This window comes from Diadema antillarum, unplaced genomic scaffold (assembly GCF_040938485.1).
Source record: "Diadema antillarum isolate AM-2024a unplaced genomic scaffold, OU_Dant_1.0 seq00000323_RagTag, whole genome shotgun sequence".
Taxonomy (NCBI): Eukaryota; Metazoa; Echinodermata; class Echinoidea; order Diadematoida; family Diadematidae; genus Diadema; species Diadema antillarum.
In genome coordinates this window covers 100,559-126,286 of record NW_027271342.1, presented here as the reverse complement: position 1 = coordinate 126,286, position 25,728 = coordinate 100,559, and the positions used below count along the sequence as shown (strand labels likewise).

Below are 25,728 nucleotides of genomic sequence, written 5' to 3'. Positions count from 1 at the left end.
AAAACGCTTCATGATATGCTCATCATGCGGCAGGTGAAGAAGCAAGGTTGTTTCCATGCACATTGTTGACTTGCATTGCAGAATTCCCCCCCCCCAATAAAAAACAACAACAAACAACAAACAAAACAACAACAACAAACAAACAAACAAACAATACAAAAGCAAACACTCCTAAAGCAGATGATGATATAAAAACAAGCAAGAGTGACCAATTTTTGGCTGTATTCCTCTCCCATGACGCATGCGTGGATATGGGGCCAAGGCATATCCCAGGGAAAGTTGCCATGATATCGCAGTGAAATCGGGCTGACTCGCGGCGAACTTGTGCGATTCAGTGGCGATCCGAGGTCGCTATGGATTCGCACTACTTCGCAGGACGATGGACATTGGGCGTTCTTACCTCTCACACTCCACCTTAGTTCCACATGATTTATGCGACCAGCCATGAGTGGTGTGTACCCGTGAGGCCATCATAGGTATATACACGACTAATGTAAAGATTAGTAGCACCGACGTCACGCAAAAGAGTTTCTGAGCCCTCCTCGAAGTCATGTTCGTCTGCAGAGTTAGAAAAAGAAACAGAGTAAAAGACAATGGGTGAGTTCAATGTAAAGCCCCGGTCACACAGCACTCCAAGTCCAAATCACGTACAAAAAGTCATGAAAATCTGGTGGACGTGGTCGCAAGCGGTAAGTTTTTGGTAAATTTTGGTTTGGCCGTGCTTTGTACGGGGTATGGCCGTTGGCGGCTGTTCCACTGCTGAAGCACTGCCTAAGCACGGCTAACCACGTCCAGCCACGTGTGTGTACGCGGAAAAATCCATTTGTCAGCGATAAGCCGCTAAACACACACACTATTTCCCGTGATACCAACGCGTAACACGCGTCAGATGACCGTGCTCTGCCCGTGACAGACCGCTAAACTTTCGCGTCTTTACCGCGTCTCCCCAAGTTTTAATCACTGCCGGAACACGGATTATCACACGTGTTTCACGTGTGTTACACGTCTTTACCACGTGTGCCGCCCATGGTTGTCCGCGGAATAAAATATTGAGCAATTCAAAACTTTTTACCGCGTCCGACGCCGGTCAGATTTTCCCCCGAGTCCTGCCACGTCTGTAAATCGACCGTAGCTCGTCTTAAACTCGACATCAACACGAAAAACATCGTCTCCTTCACGGGAGACCACTTTTTGACGTGTTTTGGCCGTGATTAAGCCGTAAAGCGCTGTGTGACCGGGGTTTAAGAGCTTTTGGAAACACGAAGAGCAATCTCAGAAACAAGGGGTCTTACTTTACGCACTCGTGAAAATGCAGACTTTATCTTGCCTCTATATACATGTATGTAAGAATATAATGCAGACGATGAAGCGCATTACAAGAAATCGCAACTCTTTAAAGGCATCATTTACCATTTGCACGAAACCAAAACCCGGCTTTTGTGCTTCAAAATAGTTCTTGCATGTGAGTTAGGAATAGAAATAACGAGTGTAAAAATATTCATCAGTGTAATCAATAGGTATTGTTATACATAAAAAATGTGAACAAAAGTTATTCTAGAAACAAGAGACCCGGGGGTCTCGCGCTCACCCGAGTATCGCAAGTTCACCTTCCATGCATTCTTGCAGACTCTTACCTGAGAACATTGGAAACTTGGGGAGGGAGGGAGGGCAGCCTTGAGAGCTGGGGCATGGTGTCCGTTTGCATATTCCATCACACTGGTAAAAATACCTGCCAAGTAAACTGTACTTTATAGAATGTTGGACTATGCAGTTTGGGGGAAAAAAGACTTAAAGCTCTATCTCTTATGATTCTCGAGAAGAATATTATTGGATATTCCTTACTTTTGGAGGTTTGGGCCCCCTGTGGCCCCCAAGAAAAGCATGGTGCCCACTCAAACACTTTGAGATCCTATACCCCTAGGAATGTTACTTGGCCAAGTTTGGTGAAAATCCATTACGTTGTTTTCAGGAAGAAGATGAAAATGTACAATTTAGGTCTGCATTTGGATCCCTCCCCCACCCCCCACCCCAAACTCGGGGGGGGGGGCAGCCCTGGATCTGCAATGAACAAACTTGGAACTACAGTCATCAATGTACAAATTCATAGTAACTTTGCTTTAATATCACTTCTGGTTCTAGAGAAGAAGAATTGTAAATATTCCTGAATGTTGGGGGGATTGGGTCCCCTAGGGGCCCCTAAGGGAAAGCATGGTGCCCTGTTGAACAAATTGAGATCTTAACCCCCTGGCATGCTACCTGCCAAGTTTGGTGAATATTCATCAAGGGGTTTTCAAGAAGAATATGAACAAGTACAATTTAAGTCCCCATTTTGGACCCATCCCACCGCATTCCCCTGGGTCCGGGGGGGGGGGGGGGAGGAGGGGCACCCCAGATTCTGACATGAACAAACTTGAAACAACAGTCATCAATATACTGACTCATTGCATTAACTTAGCTCAATTACTTCTGATTCTAGATAAAATCTTTAAAGATTCCTTACTGGGGGTGGGTTGGGCCCCCTGGGGGCCCCCCAGGTGGGGCATGGCGCCCATTTCATAAAATTGAGATTCTATCCCCCTAGGGATGCTACCTGCCAAGTTTGGTGAAAATTCATCATGGAGTTTTCAAGAAGAAAATGAAAATGTACAATTTAGGCCCATGAACAAGCCTGAAACTACAGTCATCATTGTACTAATTCATAGTATTAACTTAGCTCTATCACTTCTGGTTCTAGAGAAAAAGATTTTTTAAGATTCCTTAATTTGGTTTTTTTTTTGCCCCCCCCCCCCCCCCCCCCCCCCCCCCGAGCCTCCTAGGTGGGACATGGTGCCCATTTGAACCAATTGAAATCCTATCCCCCTAAGGATGGTACCTGCCAAGTTTGGTGAAAATCGATCATAGGGTTCTCAAGAAGAAGATGAAAATGTTAAAAAAGTGTATGCACGACGGTCGACGGATGACGGGCGACAGACGACGGACGCCGGAAGACGCACGTCGGACGACGCACGACACACGACAGACGACGCACGACGGACGACGGACGCCGGAAGACGCACGTCGGACGACGCACGACACACGACAGACGACGCACGACGGACGACGGACGCCGGACGAAGAGCGATCGTCTACAGTCGTCTACAGTTATGGTTTACTGTGAAAAAGACTGATATCTCCTTATATTTCAGGCTTTATTGCGAAATGTATAAGTAAGATACGAAGAGTTTGTTTGCAAAAACCGATAAGTCCATTTTTGAAGATTTTGAAGTACGGTCCCTGTCATAAAGTACAAAATAATACCTTTTAAATGATATATTGGTCACTACATATAAAGGTACATTTTTGAAGTTATGGTCAAAAGAAACAAACATTTTCTTATTATTCTCCTTATTTTTCTTGACCTTCTTTAATCGCAAATATCTCCATTTGGCAAATATGGACTTATCGGTTTTTGCGAACAAACTCTTCATATTTTGTGATACAACTGACCTACTCATATGCATCAAATGTGATAATTCGAACATTTTTTAAATCCTTGCTCCCAATGGTAGACAATAGCTTTAAAAATCACGTAGCGTCCAGCCATACTGTTCATGCATAAATATATTGGTGACAGGGAAAATGTCAGCGTTAAGATTGTCACGGGTAAATTTGCAACAGGTAAAAACGTCAAGGGTGAAACTGTTAGGGGTTAAAATGTCAAGGATAAAAATGTCCGTATAATATAGCAAAATGTCAGAGGGGAAATGTCACGAATAGAAATTTCAAGGATAAATAAAAAGTCACAGGTGAAAATGTCGCGGGAAAAAAAGTCAGGGGGAAAACTTCACGGGTGAAATAGTCAAGGGAAAAAGATAACGGGGTTAACAATGTTAGAAGATAATGTCAAGAGTGAAAAAAAAAAATCTGCGGTAAAACTGAAAAGGGCTGAAGTACACTATCAGATTTTTTTTTTAAATGAGGTGACAATCTTGGCGGCACACGTAAAGAGGAAACTATGTCAGATATAGAGATTTTTAAAAAAGTCTAGATAAACAAAAATATCGTTCATAGCGGAAACCTCTGAGGATTAAACAACGCCTTGATTAAAGAATTCGCTAGACTTGAAATAGTAAAATTGGAAGGTGTACTGTAAAACAAGTCAGCAGTAAGAATTACATTGACATGGAGAAAAAACATCTTTTCAAATCTATGACCGCCTTAGAGGCATATTAAATGTAACCCGACGGAAGGGGGCAAACATGTCCTTTACTTTTTAAAGCAAAAATGTAAGTCATGCACCACTCAAGTTTATTTATGATTGGTTAGATGAACAGGTAAAAGTAACTGTTTAGGCACTTTATTGAGAGGTTTTAGACATATCTCGCACATCATTTTCTCTCCGTCAACCTCTCAGATTTATTCGTACATGGATTGCTAATAAAATCTATGGACAACTAGAAATGTCGCTATGGCGACTGGTATGCCTCCGCCATAATGCATGGTTCTCACAATAGGTGTATAGTTCAATGTCTTCACGATGTGTGATGACAGTTTTACATAACTGGCAAAATATTGAAAGGACAGGTTTGTCACAAATGTGTTGAATGTTCATTTTCCTCGAACTAAATTTGCTACATTGTCTGAGAGTGCAGGTACATGTATTTGGGGATTTGAGGATTTTAACTTTATATGCTTATGCATTGAGTAATTTTCAAGGTATGAAGAACTAGAAATGTCGCTAAGGCGACTGCTATGCCTCCGCCATAATGCATGATTCTCCTAATAGGTCTATAGTACATGTGGACAATGTATAATTACATTTTCACAATATTGGCAAAATATTGAAATTACATGTTTGTCACAAATGTGTTGAATGTTCACCTTCCTTTACCTAGGTTTAATTAGATGAATATGAGAGCATGTATTTGGGGACTCAAGGACTTTAACTTGACTTTGACCCATTCATAAGTGTATGAACACTGTAATTTTCAAGGTATGGAGAAAAAGTGTAACTTCTGTATTGAAAAGTACACTGTTACCATTTTCTTTTGGCCTTTAACCCTAAAATTCATAGGATAATCACTGTCAGGCAGAACATGCATAAATATGTAGTAAGTTTCAAGATAACTTGAGCAGCTTCTGAGATATGGAGGAAAAAGTTAGTTCAGCACTTTCCCTTGATCTTTGACCTTTTGACCTTTGAGGCAAATCCCCCCCCCCAAAAAAAAAAAGAGAGAAAAAGAAAATTTCCACATAATCTAGGTTAAACATGCATACACCAAGTGCAAAAAAAAAAAAAAAAAAATTGCTGGCATTACATAAATACATACATGAGGGAAATAGTAAAAATTTGAAGTGTTGCACTTGACCTTTGACCCCCTGACCTTTGACCTTATGAACCCTAGATTCTCTAGATAATAACTGCCAGTCAGTACATGTATATATCCTATGTTCCATGAAGATACCTTGAACAATTTCCAAGGTACAGAGAAAAAAGCAAAGTTTTAATATTTTAACTTGACCTTTTGACCTTTGACCTCATGACCCAAAACTTTCACCAGAGAATCTTAATTGGGTAATACATGTATACACTAAGTTTCAAGAAAATATCTTGAGGCATTGCATAGATATGGAGGAAATAGTGAAATTTTACGTATTTGACCATGACCTTTCGACCTTTGGCCTTGACCATGTGCACCCAAAAGTTGATAGGCACAACTTCACCCCCTAATACACATACATGCCAAGTTTCATTAGGATACCTTAAAAGGTTTTGATAGTTACCCTGTCCACAAAATTTATTACGGACGGACGGAAGGACGGACGGACAGACGGAAGGACGGACGGACGGACGGACGGACGGACGGAAGGACGGACGGACGGACAACCCGAAAACATAATGCCTCCGGCACCACTTCGTGGCGGAGGCATAAAAAGTGTAATTTCATTATAAAATAGAAAAAATGTTGCATGTTAGTCTGGTCTTTGACCCTCAACGTTTGACCTTTGACCATCTGGCAGGAAATTTCCCTGAGAATCTCCATTAGGTAATACATAGCCGCATTTACACCTACTAACATCGCGATTTTTAAAATCGCGATTTTTTGGTTCCACCGTTTACACTTGCGCAAAAGTATGCGAAGTTTGAGCTTCACGAAACATCGCGATTTTTTGGTCGGTAGTGCGCATGCGTAATTTACCTGTTTTCAACACAGTAGCTGAGTGGAAGCGCGCGCTATTCAGTTCGTTTTTACTGCAGTGCAGTATATTTTGTTTACAGCTAGCTGGTTGGAACGTTGAGCCAGGGCTTTTTATCACCAGTACAATGCTCACATAAATTTGTGTTTCTCTCGAGTGTAAACTTACGGTAAAACTACATAGCTTGCTATATTAAATCACATACGTAGTAGGTGTGTAAACTTCATCTAAGTATGAGAAAGCTGATGAAAGCGGCATTCAAGAGGATCATGAAATTTCACCGATATTATGACGAAAGTGAGAAGCAGGCTCGTTTTTTTAGGACTGGTATTTTATCAGGCGACAGCAAGAACTCACCATTGTTTTACCGACACTTATTAGTACTCCTGTATTCCACAAACGATGTACATAATACCGAGAGAAGCATGGGCATGCACTCCCAAAATCAACGCATTCCTGGGAAAACATTATTTTGTTAAGTCATCATGGGGTGATGATGAGTGGTTGTCGAACTTCAGGTCTGCTACTAGTTTTCATGTTCTACACCCTGTTGTTGTTGAGATCACGAGCCGATCGAGGATCGGCCGTTTAGACCTGTACAGCACGTACCGTGTAACAGTACTCTGGCCAATGACCGACGTACTCTCTACACGTTCCACAGAGAGATCAGAGCGCGCGTAAACACCCGGTGCAATCCGATACCGTAAGTCACGTGATGAAAAATCGCGATATTTCTGCAGCTTGGGTTTACACTCGCTAACTTCGCCTCAAACTTCGCGATGTTTCAAAAAATCGCACTCCTGCTGGCGATTTTTCTGGCGATGTTTCGAGGGCGTTTGGGTGTAGTTGCTTAGCAACTTGCACCCAAATGTCGCGATTTTAGAAAAATCGCGATTTTTCCAAGCAAGTGTAAATGGGCCTCATGTATTTATTAAGTTTCAAGAAAAATCCTGCAGGCATTGCATATATATGAGGGAAATTGTAAAATTTTGAAATGTTGACCTTGACCTTTGATCCATGACCCCTAAACTCCCTAGAAAATCCCTGCCAGTCAGTACATGCATATGTACCAAGTTCCATGAAGATACCTTGAACCATTTATGGAAAAAAGTGAAATTTTAACATTTTAACCTGACCTTTCACCTTTTGACCTTTGACCTCATGACCTGAAACTCTCCCTGGAGAATCTTTATTCAGTAGTTCATGTCTACACTAAGTTTCAAGAAAATACCTTCAGGCATTGCATAGATATGGTGGAAATAGCAAAATTTAGCAAATGATCTTGACCTTTTGACCTTTGACCTTTTGTCAATTTCACTCAAAAACCACTTAATAAATTGCCCCATCATACGTCATCATTGGACCAAGATTGGTGAAAGTTGCTTCATCCAGTCTTGAATTATCGCGTAAACATATAAATTTTAGGATTTGACCTTGATATTTGACCTTTGACCTTTGACCTGTGGCCGATTTCACTCAAAAACTACTCAAGTAATTGCCCGATCATACGTCATCCTCGGACAAAGTTTGGTGGAATTTGCTTGATCCAGTGAAATTTTACACAAGTTATTTCGTAAACGAATGGGGACGGACGTACGGACGTACGGACGTACGGACAACCCGATAACACAATGCCTCCAGCACCCTTCGAGCGGAGGCATAAAAAGTATACCATAAGAATCAATGTTATCAATACATGATTATTTAAAATAGTTTACAGGAAGACTTATGCAGATTTTATATACATCTGTTACCGGTTAATTTCAAGGGAATGTCTGCAATAAAAAATCCTGTATCTGCGCATTAGACAATGCTCCGGCCGTGGAGCATGCTCATCAGTAAGTCATGAGACTTAATTGAGATTCAAGATCATCTCACTCAAAGACAAAGAACTTTCCTGGTCATCTCCTTGCTTTTATATGTTATTCGTGAATAATACACTTTCGACGTGACAGATGGTTGCAAATAAATCGTTAGCGATTTCAAACAATGATGACAATGATTAGACTACCTGACCTTGCCCAATTGATAAAAACAAAGTGTAAACGGTCATTTTATCCGTGAAATTTTATTTTCCGTGACACTATTTTTCAGCTGACATACTACTGGTTTTTAAAGGATACTTATTGTATCGATATTGTGGAAGATAATCACTGCTGTTATTGTAACGCAGTAATATTATTGGTATTTGAGTGATTGATTGATCAATATTTGACAGTTTGTGTGTGATATAGTATTTTGTGTTGCGGTAATGTAAACTTCAATAGTTTTTGTATCCCGTGTACGTGTTTTAACCTGCCATTCGTTTTAAATGAAACGGTGGACCTAGTTTTTTGTATACACAGTTGTATGTCATTCTAACACTGCCTTGAACTTGAATAAAGTCATGATTACACAACAACATTACCACTCCTGACGTACATTATACACCATTTGCCCACACATTTAACATTTTAACAGCACGTATTTGTAATGCACTCGCCAGAATTAATTTCTCCATTACAGTGTATTACCGAATACTCATTTCTAAATCTTTGGAAAGATGAAAGATAAATAAAATGTACAGTATCGATCAAGAATCAAAATCAGGGTACCCCGTTTCATAACTCATGGTGTCAACCGCTTTACCACAATATACCCATCAGCACTGTACGTGCTGAAACATTGGGAGTTCTTCCTGTCTAGTCCATGGGCCAGGCCATCAGATATTGGTACCACCCGAGGTGGCAAAACCTTTTTGGTGTCATTTTGTTTGTCGGACATAGATACGCTTATCAAGCTATGATAGCATTTCCAAATGAGTAGCTTAGTCATAATAAATGAATTTTTAACCAATTTGGTCTCGTTTTTATATCCCTATACTTCTGAATCAAAACTAACCGCTATACAAATACGAGCACTGCCTTCTGTATGTCTACAGGTGTTCTGTTGTAAACGCGGTGCGCTTAGTCTTTATTCAAGGCAGCGAAGGGAATATCCAAAGGGTTATGATGTCCACAGCTGTCACGCGGTGCGCTTAGTCTTTATCTAGAACAATGTACGGTTATCATAGCGAAAGTTCCTAATAAATGGGATTATCTATACTGTTTTTATACCACCCTCTCAACAAATACATCAGTTTTAAACAAAAATCACTCTGTTCATTTACAACATTATTAATTATAATGTATTGTAGTGTACCGGTACATTGTTTTTGCATAATCTTTCATTGTTGGATGGAAATAAAGCGACATTGGCGTGGTATTAGCGTTTTCACTGGAGTGTTTTCACCGGAAAATGATAGATAATTGAAAAATACGCTAAAATTCATGAGAAATTGCTTTTTTGTTGTTGTTGTTGTTGTTTTTAGATAAAGGGATATACACTGTATTATAAGCTTTGGATATTCCCTTCGCCAACTTGAATATTAGACTAAGCGCTGTGGACATCATAACCCTTGGATATTCCCTTCGCTGCCTTGAATAAAGACTCAGCGCACCGCGTTTACAAGAGAACACCTGTGAACATGCAGAAGACAGTGCTCTTCTTTGTATAGCGGTTGGTCTCGATTCAGAAGTACAGGGATATAACAACGATACCAAATTGGTTTAAAATTCATTTATTATGACTAAGCTACTCATTTGGAAATGCTATCATAGCTTGATAAGAATATCTATGCCCGACGAACAAAATGACACCAAAGAGGTATTGCCACCTCAGATGGTACCAATATCTGGCCTGGCCCATGGACTACAAAAAGGTTTTGCCACCTCTGGTGGTACCAATAACCCATTTTTCGGGTCTTGGCCCATGGACTAGTCATGAAAATTAGAATTTTCTGTATCTGCTATAATGCAATTTCACCGAGGCAAGCATACGACATGACGATAAACACCAATGCTCGAGTTTGTCATTTTTATTTGCATTTACTTGTCAAGTTAACCAGTGGTGCCATTCTCTTGCCGAAGTTGTATGTAAGTGCATTTGTGTGTGTGTGTGTGTGTGTGTGTGTGTGTGTGTGTGTGTGTGTGTGTGTGTGTATGTGTGTGTGTGTTATTATGACGTTTCATACGACTTTTTACCGTCCCGTGCCTTTTTTTCCGAGTCTGGGGATGATTCTTTGCAATAATGTGCATAGTTTATATAAAAATCACATTAGAAGGTACTTCAAAATGATGTCTTAGGTAATGCATCACAATAATATTTTGTTCAATACCAAAGTCTCGCAAAACTACAGCGAATTTTGAGGCGGTATTGCGTAGATACTAATGCTCCTTTGTACCGTGAGTGAGAGTACGGGAGTTGGCACCGCAGTAGAGGCTGATTGATAGCTGTACATAATGATATTGTAATACTAAACATGAAAATAAGGTTACATAACACTTGAACTTGATACGTACATACATTATGTTTTGCAAGTTCACACATTTGTGTGCATTTCAATGTTGTCAGAGTTCTTTATTTATCCATACAAACAGGATGAGCTAGCTCTGACATTTTGGACGGAAAGACCGAAGAGTATCTTTATACTGCAGTCTGTTTGCTTACCCCTTAGCCAAATTACGGCAGGACAGGGGTATGAAGGGCTATCAGGCACAGAGAAATCCTAATTCTCTATTGTCTCTTGAGCAAAAGTATAATCGAACAGTGTCACAACAACCAATCTGTCTATCTTGTCTACTTTTGAAACCAGTTTCAGCACGCAGTGAGCCTTTCACGTATAACATTGCAGTAGAAATCCTTTTTGATCACCCTGTTTCAAATTACGCACACTTCTCACGGAGAATTTCTGTGAACTTTCCACCACATGAGTGGATGGATGGTCACGTGTGAAATAAACGTGATCCGATTACTTTCTTGCGTGGGTATTTTGCTGATTGCAAATCTTTTGTTAGGGACAATGTTGTTATGGGGGCTTTATTCGCAGGGCAACATTTTTTCTGTGCTTTCATGATAGCATCAGAAAGCCAAAGGTTATGGTGCATGAAAGGAAGTATGGTTCTTGACTGTCTGTGCTGAGGAGATGCATACAGCTATTGTCCATGAACCATATTTGACTCCGGCCTCGAGGTGTAACCATACCAACAACATAAAATCCGGTTTATCCGAATCATGTATCATTGATAATAATTAATAATAAATACATTGTGATACATAATTAACGAAATTATCTCTAACGTATGCCTCCTCTTGATAAGATCAGAAGAGGAGATATAGAATGGAATGGTTGATAGACTGTGATGGAGATGGGGAGAATCATATCTCATAGGGTGGATACCCTTTGACCTACACTATTGCTAGAGGTTGATCTGCAGACGGATATGGGGGCAAGAGTCAATACATATGTCATCTGACACCTAAAATGACAATGCATTTGGGACAGCTGTATACATTCCTCTTCTTTGGTTGAGGAAAAAGTTGCTGTAGAAGGAAGGAATGATAATTATGCGTAACTACGGTCTATGGGCATTATGTTATGGGCGTCCGTATCAAAGTACTTCTCCCTCTTGCAAGATCCATCATTACAATCCATGTCCAGAAACTATTGATCATGACAACAACAACAACAAATAATGCCTCCGGCACCCTTCGGGCGGAGGCATAAAAAGAGCACATGGCATATGAGTGAGAATGATAATTACACTGTATGTGCTCATAGCAAATGCTATTTTGTTTGTTTGTTTGTCAATTTTTTCGATTCATGTACACATCCATGCGGTATGTTGTTTAAGATCAAAGAAAAGAGTCTCGTTATCTAGAAATCGCTTTGCTTGTTTTTACCCGACGCCGTAGGCCTATGACCTTCTTGGAAAACATCTTATAGGCCTAGAGAATGAAAAGTTTGCTCTCTATCACACACACACACACACACACACACACACACACACACACACACACATGGGTCAATCCACGTCAAATCATCCAATTTTCAGAAAAGTTGTCACCCGACCCCCTCCGATTTTCTTTAAAATCGCACCAAATGTTCCCCAAAGTGTCTGACGGAAAATCCCAAAATATTTTGCCCCAAGGTCAATTGGTTGCTAAGATACAGCCTCACATAGCAACCGATGCGCAATCCAAAATATTAGTTAAAAGAAAATTATGCATTTTTGATTGATTGTGGTAGCATGGATATTTATGCAAAAGTGTTCATTATCTGGAAAGTGGAAGAACTTTATAGTCTTTGCAAGAAAAAGTGACTGTGACGCGAAATTGACTTTTCGTTAACGTGCACAAGGTCACCGAAAATGGTGTTAAATGTTAATTTTGAAAATTTTAATGCATATTTAGAGGCTAATATCTTCCACATTTCATCACCTTAGGTTCTAAAATATTATGCTGTTGAAGGCTTTGACTTGCTCAGTAATTTTGAAAAAAATCAGCGGATTCGTGCCCACCGTTTTTACGGAGAGCGCCCTCAAAGTTGACAAAAATGAAAAATGTGCCAAATTCAAGGTCACGGATCACCCTTCGTCCCACCTAAGAATGGCATCAATTTTTTTGTATTGATAGACATCTACCTATATTATGTTGGGTTACCAAAGAAATTTTGCTACCGAAATGTTCAATGGTAAATTTACCCCACTGAAAATGGTCGTAAACGGCCAAATTCCCATGTAATATCACATATTGGGTTTGGAGGACATTTCAAATGTCCATGCTTTCAAGATAAAAAGCCCTAGCCCTGTGATATTTGCAGTAGGGGTAGTCTGTTATACATATTTTAGTAATATATACCACAAAACACTTTTATTACATGATAATGACCTTGAAATTTAATCCAAAATTTGATAAAAACAATAAGTCGCTCCATTTTCCTCATTGCACTGCGTGTAATATGTTTTTTGAAAGACTTTTCACAGAGCAATATTTCAAAAATTATGAAAGCTGACAGCCTAACATATTAAGGTTCTAAACTATTTGTGCTCTTCTTTCAGATTTAGTGTCAACTTGATCATGAATGTTATACCCTTGACCTTGAAGTGCTTCTAAAAATAGCTGTAAATTTGTTAACTACAAATTACACACACAACAGGTGTTTTATGGCATGATATACTAGTGATTCTTTGACAAGCACAAAAGTTTTTATGGTGTAAATGTTATATACTGGAATAAATCTATAGGTTCTTGCAAGATATGTTACAATTAATTACTTTGTTCTGACATTGACCCTGAATTTATCACCTTCAAAATCAGGAGAAATGCCTATTCCTGCCCATACAAAAAGTACATAATAATAGTTGATTATGAACATTGCGCCCAACACATAAGAATGATTCTTATTCTAGCCTGTGAAACGCACATTAAAAGCACTGAGAGTCATCTTTTTGGGGGGATTTGTTCTGTAACTTATGACAACATCCAAAATCATTGCCATTCTTATGTATTTTCTTGTTTTTGGAATATTTGTTATGTATTTCTTTGTTTTTTATTTTCTACAGCATTTGTGGGTTTTTTTTATTGGAAATTGTCACAGCCCACTTTTTCTACCACAATTTGAATAGAATTAATCAATCAAAGTGATAAATAGTAAAAATAGTCAAGTTTTTATGAGTTTCACCACAAAGCACTGTTTTCCATAGGAAATGCACACAAAATCACAAAATATTACTGTCCCCTTTGGTGATTGAAATTGAGGGTCATTGTCAGAACAAAGTAATTAATTGTAACATATCTTTCAAGCACGTATAGATTAATTCCAGTATATAACATTTACACTATAAAAAGCTTTTGTGTTTGTAAAAGAATCACTAGTATATCATGCCATAAAACACCTGTCTGTGTGTAATTTGTAGTTAACAAATTCACAGCTATTTTTAGAAGCACTTCAAGGTCAAGGGTATAACATTCATGATCAAATTGACACTAAATCTGAAAGAAGAGCACAAATAGTTTAGAACCTTAATATGTTAGGCTGTCAGCTTTCATAATTCTTGAAATATTGCTCAGTGAAAAGTCTTTCAAAACACATATTACACGCAGTGCAATGAGGAAAATGGAGCGACTTATTGTTTTTATCAAATTTTGGATTAAATTTCAAGTTCATTATCATGTAATAAAAGTGTTTTGTGGTATATATTACTAAAATATGTATAACAGACTACCCCTACTGCAAATATCACAGGGCTAGGGCTTTTTATCTTGAAAGCACGGACATTTGAAATGTCCTCCAAACCCAATATGTGATATTACATGGGAATTGCGGGCCGTTTACGACCATTTTCAGTGGGGTAAATTTACCATTGAACATTTCGGTAGCAAAATTTCTTTGGTAACCCAACATAATATAGGTAAATGTCTATCAATACAAAAAAAAAACTAGAAATGTCGCTATGGCGACTGGTATGCCTCCGCCATAATGCATGATTCTCCTAATAGGTCTAGATAGTCCGTGTGGACAATGTGTGATTACATTTTCACAAAACTGGCAAAATATTGAAATGACAAGTTTGTCAGAAATGTGTTGAATGTTCACCTTCCTTGAACTTGGTTTAATTGGATGAATAGGAGAGCATGTATTTGGGGATTTAAGGACTTTAACTTGACTTTGACCCATTCATACATTTATGCATTGAGTAATTTTCATGGTACCGGTATGGAGAAAAAGTGCAATTTCTGTACTGAATAGTAAATTGTTACCATGTTCATCTGGCCTTAGACCCTAAAATTCATAAGATAATCACTTTCAGGTAGAACATGCATAGATATGCAGTAGGTTTCATGATAAATTCAGCCACTTCCGAGATATGGAGGAAAAAGTTAGTTCAGCACTTTCACTTGATCTTTGACCTTTTGACCTTTGAGGCAATAAAAAAAGAAAAAGAAAAAAAAAACTCTCCAGAGAATTTCTATTAGGTTACACATGCATACACCAATTGTAAAAAAAAAAAATACTAATCCTGCTGGCATTGCATGAACATGAAGGAAATAGTAAAATTTTGAAGTGTTGCACTTGACCTTTGACCCCTGACCTTTGACCCCATGAACCCTACATTCTCTAGATAATCACTGCCAGTCAGTACATGTATATATACTATGTTCCATGAAGATACCTTGAACAATTTTCCAATTTACAGAGAAAAAAAAGAAGTTTTAATACTTTTACTCGACCTTTTGACCTTTGACCTTTGACCTCATGACCCAAACTTTCACCAGAGAATCTAAATTGGGTAATACATGTATACACTAAGTTTCAAGAAAATATCTTCAGGCATTGCATAGATATGGTGGAAATAGTGAAATTTTATGTATTTGACCTTGACCTTTTGACCTTTGACCTTGAGCACGTGCACCCAAAAGTTGATAGGCACAACTTCACCCCCTAATACACATACATGCCAAGTTTCATCAGGATACCTCAACAGCTTTTGATAGTTACCTTGTCCACAAAATTCATTACGGACGGACGGAAAGACGGACGGACGGACGGAAGGACGGACGGACGGACGGAAGGACGGACGGACGGACGGAAGGACGGACGGACGGACGGACAACCCGAAAACATAATGCCTCCGGCACCACTTCGTGGCGGAGGCATAAAAAATGATGCCATTCCTAGGTGGGACGAAGGGTGATCCGTGACCTTGAATTTGGCACATTTTTCATTTTTGTCAACTTTGAGGGCGCTCTACGTAAAAACGGTGGGCACGAATCCGCTGATTTTTTTCAAAATTACTGAGCAAGTCAAAGCCTTCAACAGCATAATATTTTAGAACCTAAGGTGATGAAATGTGGAAGATATTAGCCTCTAAATATGCATTAAAATTTTCAAAATTAATATTTAACACCATTTTCGGTGACCTCGTGCACGTTAACGAAAAGTCAATTTCGCGTCACAGTCACTTTTTCTTGCAAAGACTATAAAGTTCTTCCACTTTCCAGATAATGAACACTTTTGCATAAATATCCATGCTACCACAATCAATCAAAAATGCATAATTTTCTTTTAACTAATATTTTGGATTGCGCATCGGTTGCTATGTGAGGCTGTATCTTAGCAACCAATTGACCTTGGGGCAAAATATTTTGGGATTTTCCGTCAGACAATTTGGGGAACATTTGGTGCGATTTTAAAGAAAATCGGAGGGGGTCGGGTGACAAGCACTGGATGATTTGACATGGATTGACCCACATATATATATATATATATATATATATATATATATATATATATATACACTCTCTCTCCTTCTCTCTCTCTCTCTCTCTCTCAGAATAAAAAGCGGAAGTGAGAAGTGAGGGACGTAAAACATCCAAGGTGAACCGGATTTCACGTCATACACAAAGTTTGCAGCACTCAGAGTCACTCACAACCTGACGTCACTTTAAGAGGAATTTACCCCGATTTAGTGGATTGAGTGAATATAGGGATATTAACAGTACTCATTAGAAACATTTGAAAATTATCAGAGAATCTGTTGAAAGTTATGATTTTTTTTTTTGAAGTTCCAGTCCCGCCACAGCTGCATAAGAAGACTACAACCATTCATAATTATAGTATAAGGCAACTATAACGAAAAATTGATGAAAATTCAACTTATTATTATTTTCTAGCATAATGAAAGAGCTCCTGGCTTACCTCTTTCAGAAAGCAAGGGGAATAACATATTAACCAGTACCTGTTTCAGTGCAAGGTAATGTCCTTTGGTATGAAATATGCACCGGCAACATCATCAAGTGATTGTCTGACTTGACCACTGTGTCATATACATTGTACATTGATGAAATTTCGGTATGTATGCAGCGGCACCTGGGATGATCATGTCCAGCAATTAAAATTTCTGTTTGACCGGCTATTAATTACTTTGGTATTACCCAAAATCTAGCAAGTTGTCCTCTACCAGCGCGGTGCAGAGGCACTGTCCGAGGGTGTGGGGTTCCCCCCCCCCCTTTTTTTTTTTTAAATGCAAGATGACTGGTTGACGGAGCATCTTAGATAATGCTATTACTACCAGGGAGGTGAGAGAACACCTCTCTGTTACTGTTAATACCGATGAAGAGTAGCACCGTAACACCTCATCTCTGTCTGAATCATCAAAGCTGTCTAAAGAGTACTATCACAAGTACATGTATTTCTATAAGTTAGGGTAGCTCAACGTACTAAATAACAGTTTTAATACCATCTAAAATGGTTTTGATTGTGAAGATCTGTGATCTCAGGATTCCAAACTAACGGACATTCATCACAAGATTATTATATATTTGTCTCTGTTACATCTGGTTAGCATTCTGCTCTTAAAAATGTGATTCTAACTAACGAACACAGAAAAGATATCAAATGCACCAAAGGCATCTTGTTTCAATGCCTCATGCTCTAATAAAAAAAAAAGGGTATAGTCGGTACGAAATTATGAGCGACCTTTGTCAGGTGTAGTTGTCACCGGATTTGCGACATCATCGTCAAATATTTGAACATAACCACAATGAGTTTTCATGGGTGCATGGCGTACAAGTTAATCAACCTTCCTCTCTCAATCTTTCTCTCAGTAAGTAATGACAGACTTTGACCTTTCGCTTCACCGACATACCGTACATTGTAAAAAATTACAGCGGGACCCTCTGATAACTTTAAAAATAGTGAATCAATCCAAATATACTTTTAGGGTATGAAACTATAACTTATTACCCACGTCTTGCAGAAAACCCCATCTGACTTGCTTCAGTGGTCAAAGAGATATTAGGATTTTTGTACAGCATGTCAGGAATCCCTTCCCTCCAAGTTCTGTCCATTGTGTTCACATAATGCAGTTCCAAGAGCATCCAAGTGCTCAACTTGGAAGAATCACATCCACGACATGCTTCACAACAATTCACATTTCTCTGTTACCACTTAAACAAATTGGATGGGTTTTCTGCAAAATATAGGTAAGATGTTAAATTTTTAGACCCTAAAATAGCATTCAGACAGTTTATTCAGATTTTTATCAATGCAAAAATCCGGTTGTATTTTTTTTTTGGGGGGGGGGTGGGGGTGGGGAGTGGACATACTGTACAAAATGATTCATCAGGCCTAGATGTTATTGTTAGTAAATGATTAACAAATACTACCGTGACCCTCTACTCATGCTTTGGTTGGTATTTATACTTGCTTCAAACGACAAACTCGAGGAAATTAGTGCATGAAAACATGTCCTGATATACAAGGTGAATTCATGAGGATAAGGACAGATCATAAGAATATTGACTGAGATTGAGAAATCATGAACAGACAAAACAAATCCATTTCCTTAACATTTTCATTCACATAAACGCACAAAATAACTAACTATTCATCCTGCAGGTTATGACGTATTGAATGAAGAGCTAGTTCCTTGAAACTGATGTGTGCACTGTTATTTTTACACAAATTTGTTAGTAGTAGGCCCAGTACTGGAGACACATCCATCATCATACAAGTATACCTACAAGCGTGTACATCATTATTCGCACTAGTATACTGTCCAAGAGCACCGGAAAGGGGGGGGGGGGGGGGGGCAGAGGGGGCACTTGCCCCCCCCCCCCCCAATTTTTAGGGGGATGCAAAACTAGTTTTCGCCCCCCCCCCCCCATGTTCCCCCTGAAAGGTAGCATACAATTAATCAATTATTTAAAGGCCGAAATGAAAAATAAAGGCGCTTTTCTGTCTAAAAATGTTCAATTTCATAAATAAAAACCCTAACGAGGCACTTACACCTATGAAAGTAAATTTAGTGTATAATAGATGGCAGCCTCGCGTCCTTCGATAAGTTTGCCCCCTGAAACATACCTCTTGTAAACCCTGTCATTTTTTTCATTTTTATCTGTTAGAAGCTTTCTAGCAATATAAGAATATTTTTTCATTGTTCGAACAATGCCATCACGTTTAAGCTTTTAATGAATATATTTCAGACTAAGATCGAAAGGCAAGGTGAAAGTAGCTCACCAATGCATGCTCATTGTGAACTCTTAGAGGTAATGACAATCCCAAGATGGTGAAAGAGTAACACTTTAGTGAATTTACCATGGAACATTTCCAACAGTTTCGGCTCATTAATAATGGATTATCATTAGAAGCAGGTACATGTATCATGCAACGTGTATTGTTTTACCGAAGGCTGTAGTCTGGAGTCATATTCAAGCACTTTTTCTTTAGATTTGCTACGAAAAAAAAAATACTATAGTTTGTTCGCAATGATTGTCAATCAGTATTAATGATGCGAATAAAGAATTAAAGATAATGTAATTAACTTAGGACAATTCGCGTTCGAACTGACGTCCCTAACACCTAATTGTATCGCTTCGATTTCTTCAGTTACGTTTAATTCCCAAGAAATGTGTTTTTTAATGCTCTATAAACGCGACTTTTATACTTTGTTTTTACAAAAAGTCCATAACGTCAGACGGGGTATCCCCCCCCCCCTACACACACACACACAAACACACACCCTCCACTTCGCTCCCACTGTCACATAAATGTGCCCCGTCGAGATTTTGTCCCCCCCCCCCCCCCCACTTCATTTTAAAAAAAAAACTAAAAGTGTTCCGGCGCGCTTGATACAAGTACTGCAAATGTAAGTAATACTGTATTACTATCGTTATCATTTTTTATGACAAATACTGTTAACCATTTTGAGCATTGATTTAAGAAGCCTAAAAGTCCAACGTCTAAAATATAAGGAGATATCACTAATTCTCTCAACAAACCATAACTATAAACTGTTTATTCTAAAAACAATTATATCATAACTATTGTTCACATTATGTATATCTAACAATACTTAACAGTGACAATCCGGATTAACATTTTTAGATCAGTTGTTTTTATCCCTAATGGCCTAAATCACATTTCAGAACTATTTTGAAGCACTAAAGCTGGGTTTTTGTTTCATCTGCAAATGGTAAATAATGCCTTTAAAGGACCTTTAATGGAGTCTCTGATCACGTCTGGACCGCAATGAATTCATTGAACGTCTTTCTAATCATATTTAATTCCAGAGGTTTCAAAGTGTGCAACTTGTTATTCCGGACTCATCCACCTCAACACTCGACTGAAATAGCGCCATGAGCGTCAATCATGATAGGAATCACCTACAAGTTGTATACAGCGTCCTTTCATTTATTGCAATGTCGTGATACTTTTCAATGTACCCCTTGTCATAAAGTCTGTTACCACAAGCAGCACCATTATCATTATTATCGATGTCATCATTACTTATCATTAACGCAATCACTATTATATTATCCAATTAAGTTCATAATTGAATTAATTATAGATGTTTATAATCAAAGACACCCGTGATCATGATACTTCAGTTCAGTATTTTACACCATATTTGTTACTGGTTTTGTTGACTAATCAATTTCAAACCTCTACAATCTTATTATCTATTCATTTTTACCGTGAAATAAATAAATGCTACTGTGGAGTAACAGCAACATCATATCAAGTTGAGCAATTACACTGTGTTTGCAAGAAAATGTGTTACAACTTTGTTGGAGAAGAGAAATAGTCAGCGACATCCCTGGACAAAGCCTTTTACACAATGTATGGTCAGTTGCTGTCTAACTTGTCTGTTGTTAAGGAAATACGGTCCAACCTCAAATTCTGACGCATGTCATGCCCGCAGTAGCCATCTGGATAAAATTATATTGAAAGATGAGCGAGATACACACGTACGACATTATTAATTTACTATTCAGTGCAATGACTTACATGATAATTTAATGTTTTATTATTGAAATAATGTGGAAATGAAATGGAATGTGAAAGAAATTTCACTTCCTCTTTGTTCCTTCTATCAACGGTATTTTGGTTGGTAGAAATACAACGTTATCATAGTGATCACCAGCTATTCCTGAATTACCACTACTTTGAAAAGAATCAAGAATTTTGTACTTTTAGTTACTTTTGCACTGAATAGGCGAAAACAATATGTGCCATTTCATGTCTGGATGATAGAGCAATCTAGAAAAATGAGTACTGGACAATTGATGTCTGACTTGTAATGAGGCTAGTGGTCCACAGACTATGAAATTTCTGAAAAGACAAGGATCCATGGATATTTCTTTGGATGAAGTGAAGAAGGAGAGAACAGGATGCAATCATAGCATTTAGACCATCTAAGAACCAGAACAACAAGAGTCACTTTTTAGCTTAAAGGTGATGTGGAATCAGAATAAATAATATTCTTTAAGCAGACTTTTCTTACCCTCACAAAGACTGTGTAAACACAACACACCATAGGAAATAAAAAGAAAGAAACACAAATTCTTCATTGTGTAAAAATACATACTGAGCATTTGTTGAACTAGTATGCGTTAGTTTTGATTAAAATTAAAGTTTTTTTTTTATTTGTGCAGTTATGCTTTGTTACGAGTATGTAGATGTGGATAACAGTGTAATGCTCGTAAAGTTTCTTTAAAATTACATTTTGAGTTATTACAAGTTTGAAGATCCTATAAATACAAAGTCAAAAAGCTGATCTAAATGTCATTTATACATCACAATTCTATTGCATACATAAAATAAGTTGTTCAGATTAGAATATGATTACAAAATATCAACAAATTGAATAAGTAGGGGTCAATACTGAACAAATAGTCCTCAAATTGGCAACTCCTTAAATCAAAGATCTCATGAAAGGGCTCACGGCAACATTTTCAAATGTGTATTGATTACCATCCATGTGAAACTGATAGAAAATATTAATGCAAACGTGCCATCCCTACCCCTTAATGAAAGTGGATATATCTGTAATGTCCGTAACGCTTAAAATGTAATGTCCGCAACGCCATAAAGAAGGTAGGTACCTCTAGAAGGTACATGTGTCATGTGTGTCATTTAATTTAACTTTATCTAATGAAACATTTCTTTACCTTTCAATTTTCAATTTAACTTGGGCTAACTATGCGCTTAAAATGTCACAGACTTTTAAATGAATGTAATAGGAGTGCAAAAAGTCATAATGCCCCCCCCCCCCCCAAAAAAAAAAAAGAAATTATGTCCGTAACGGCAGACGTTTTATGCAATAACTGCTAAAATGAACTGAAAATCCCACTGTTTATGGATTAGGCTCACATGTGTACGATTTCATTGTGTGAGTGCAGAATGAAAATGTTTTGCTTTCTGAATGACCATTTGAAGTTGCATGTTCGCAACGCTGGAACTGCCTGTAAACGCGAGCGTTCCCATGTACACGTACACGTCACTTTTGGATAAAATGTACAATTTGCAAGTGATCGATAAAGTACGTATCACGATCGTCAGGAGCATCGTGGGGGGGGGGGGGGCAGGGGGAGGTTGCCGCCCTGGGGGAACTATCATTCTGCTCCCCCCACCCCCGCATAATCCCCGAGATGTGGAAAGTTTCTTGCTTTTTTGATAGAAAATTGTCAAAATATTTCACCCCATGTGTGCAACAGATCGTGGGCAAGTCCAAGCTATTTTGCATCAGTAACGCGTGGGACATCACAAGAAGATTTAGCCCTATATTGCACTGTTAAGATGGAAACTTCATATGTTGGGCTGCTTTTGATAGCTAGTAGGTATCTTCGTTCAAAACAATAGAAATAATGAGAATCACACGTTCAGTATTTAATTTATGCAAATTTATTCTCCCGTAACGCGTGGGACCACAAAGATTGTCCTTTTTTTCTTCTTTTACTTTTTATCTCAATTATTGTGAAAATACTTGGTATACTATAAAATCATTACAAACATCTTTTTCTACAACAATAACTGTACCTGAAACAAAATATTTCAGAAAAAATCATGAAACAGTTTTCTCTCAAGGTCAATTATAGAAAGATAGGTACAGTAACGCGTGGGACAAGTAACGCGTGGGACATTTTTGTCACTATGAATATTGTGATGTGAATTGCACATGCTCAGAGAAACTTTAATATGTGGTACTAATTATCTAAATAGATGTATTTCTAATAAATTCTTGCAAATTTCAATGATTTAGACCCACCAGAACAATAGATACAGTGTATAATAAAAAAATATGAAATGCCTGTGTTATCCTTTATTTTTTGACATTTGATTTTGAATGTGACCTTGAAAATAGCATGTAATGATCTTTTGTGAATTATTTATCCAAAGTGGAACTTTTCACCAAATTTCAAGTCAGAATTCAGAAAATTACAAAAAAATCCCTCAATAATGTATACATTTCCCATATTAGAAGACTAAGATTTAGTACACTTCCACTGACTTGTACACAAATCGTCCCACGCGTTACTGAAATGTCCCACGCGTTACTAAATTTAATTAAAAATTGCAAGTATGAGATTTATCATAATAACTTTTTATCCCTTGGATATGATTAGGTCTATTGTGAATTTGGCCTTTTGAAAGTTTCATGTCAATCAAATCATTAACTTTTATGCAAATGAGAAATAGTGACCTAAAAAAGTAACGCTTGGGACATGCTAATTTTGGCCCATCCTTCATTTGCATATTTAATCAGTTGAGAAGCTGAAAATCACAGTCATGATAATTTGTTATTCAGACTTAAGGTCACCATACTTATTTTCATAAAAACTTGTAAAAACTATAAAATACAGAATTTTTGAATGTCTCACGCCTTACTCTAAATTTTAATTTATGCAGATTAATTGATTTATTGCTGGTTATGCGGAAGGATTTTTACTTTTTCTTTTTGAAATTCATGTATTTTAACTTCTTAGCTTTAAAATGATACCAAGTTTATGTAAATTGACCCATTTTGAATTTTCAGTCTTGTGTGATCAAATAGCTTGGACTTGCCCTCGTTGCAAAATCTCTCTCGCTTGATGGGAGGGGGACACACCCTCCCCCGCTTGGCCCTTTCCGTAGCCTTAGTACACTTTAAATTGACAAAATTCCCAATATTTCATCAAAAGTGTGCACAAGAGATTTGTCACTTCAATTCAAAACAAATATCCAAAAGTTCCCTCATGTAGGCCTACCGTATAGGAGTATATCCCCATATACACTTCCCTCGCTCAGTTCTCTCCATATTGTATCACATTTAGTGTACTTTTTTGATTGACAGCTTCCCAAATATTCCACCAAAAATGCGTATACAGGATACTTCAGTTTCAGTTTAAAAATGAAGAAGCTACCTCGTGATGGGAAGGGTTGGGATAGCCCTCTTCCACACCCTTCCCCTGCTCGGCCCCCTCCATGCATCAACTACGGGGCAATTCCACGATAACACCGTGACTCTTCGTAGTGTAATTTCACTCATCAAATGTAAATAACAAAGAAAATTTGTTTGATTGCTTTCTAATAGCAGACCATTTTTGTCTCTCTTCTTTCTTTCTTTGAAACAACAACAACAACTTAGCAGACGGTGTTCATGATTATTCATTGTAAGAATAAATACACTAGAAATTGATCAAAATGTCATCCTAAACACTGTAGGCACATTGCTAAGATTTAATATAACATCAAAATAGCGCTACCAGCAGACCAGGGGATATGCTTCAAATCCCCCCCCCCCCCCCCCCCCCCGATCAAATCCTAGCTCCGTCAGTGTTTACTGCGGAAAAGTCTTGAGTCCTGGTTGCAAATTCGAGAATACAATGTGTATTCATATGAACCACAATCATAATGAGGGCATGATAACAATGATTGTTTTTTAATACTGACATCAAAGGAACAGTAAAGAAAAACTAGTCAGGAAAAGCTCACGTTGAAGAAAGCTAAATTATATGCGTAACTGAAACTAAGGCGACACCGCACCATTGTCAGTATTGATAAGACGGAAAGGGGCTGATCAACAGCATTCTTTTTTTTTATACCAAAAGGAAGAAAACATATCCTTCATGTTGTTGCAGTAGTCCATGCTATATTTCCCTGTAGATGCACGGATGGAGAGAATTCTTGTTGTGGCCTTGTTACTAGGATTCTGGAAAAAAACATGGGTAGCATATACTGTGTCGGAAGAAATATGCATTCACATGTAATCAAATAATCCCAAAGAATCTGTCCTGTTCTGCTTTGAAAAATTGTAGAGTGAGTTGGGGAAGTATACACGTACATTTGTATTAACAAGACTAATAATTATGCAGCATTCCTTATAAAGATTGTAAGGGAAGACAAAACAGGTGGCAATGACTACATTTGTCACATTAAAACTGTAAGTCTGTGAACCTGTGTAAAGTCATCCTTTCATTTAAAGAGGAAATTCCTCCCCTCCCCACCCCCCCACCCCCAAAAAAAGATAAATAAATTAACTCTAAAAGAAAGAGAAAAAACCCATACCGAACGTTCCAAAAATGACAAAAAAATAAGCAAAAAACAAAAGAAATAAGGAAGATATGACAATTTGAAATTTCAAACTTTTTCGGAAGAAAAAATCTTAACCAGTCCTCGTGAATTCCATTTCATTCATTTCATTTTACTTCATTTCCGACTAAACAAAAAAAAAAGAGTAGAGAGTGGCTTTTGCATATTCAAGCGAAATTGATGAAGATCATTTTTATTTTACAATAGAACAGAGTCAAGTTTCAGGGAATGCATAGGGAAACTGTAACTGAATCGTATCAAGGAAAAGATGTCAGAAATGGAGGCAACTGCTAAAAAGCCTAGCTTGTAGAATGCAGTCCCCTCGTGAACAGTAAGTA

The 25,728-nt window shown here is 38.0% G+C and overlaps 1 protein-coding gene across 1 annotated transcript in view; it reads right to left on the bottom strand.

Annotated features, from left to right (window-relative positions):
* Positions 1 to 25,728, bottom strand: part of LOC139730625 (alpha-N-acetylneuraminate alpha-2,8-sialyltransferase ST8SIA3-like) — a 58,416-nt gene that overhangs the window by 22,707 nt on the left and 9,981 nt on the right. Inside the window, exon 2 of the mRNA XM_071641482.1 lies at positions 401 to 558. Coding sequence (XP_071497583.1) covers positions 401 to 558 — 158 coding nt within the window. The remainder of the gene's footprint in view (positions 1 to 400; positions 559 to 25,728) is intronic.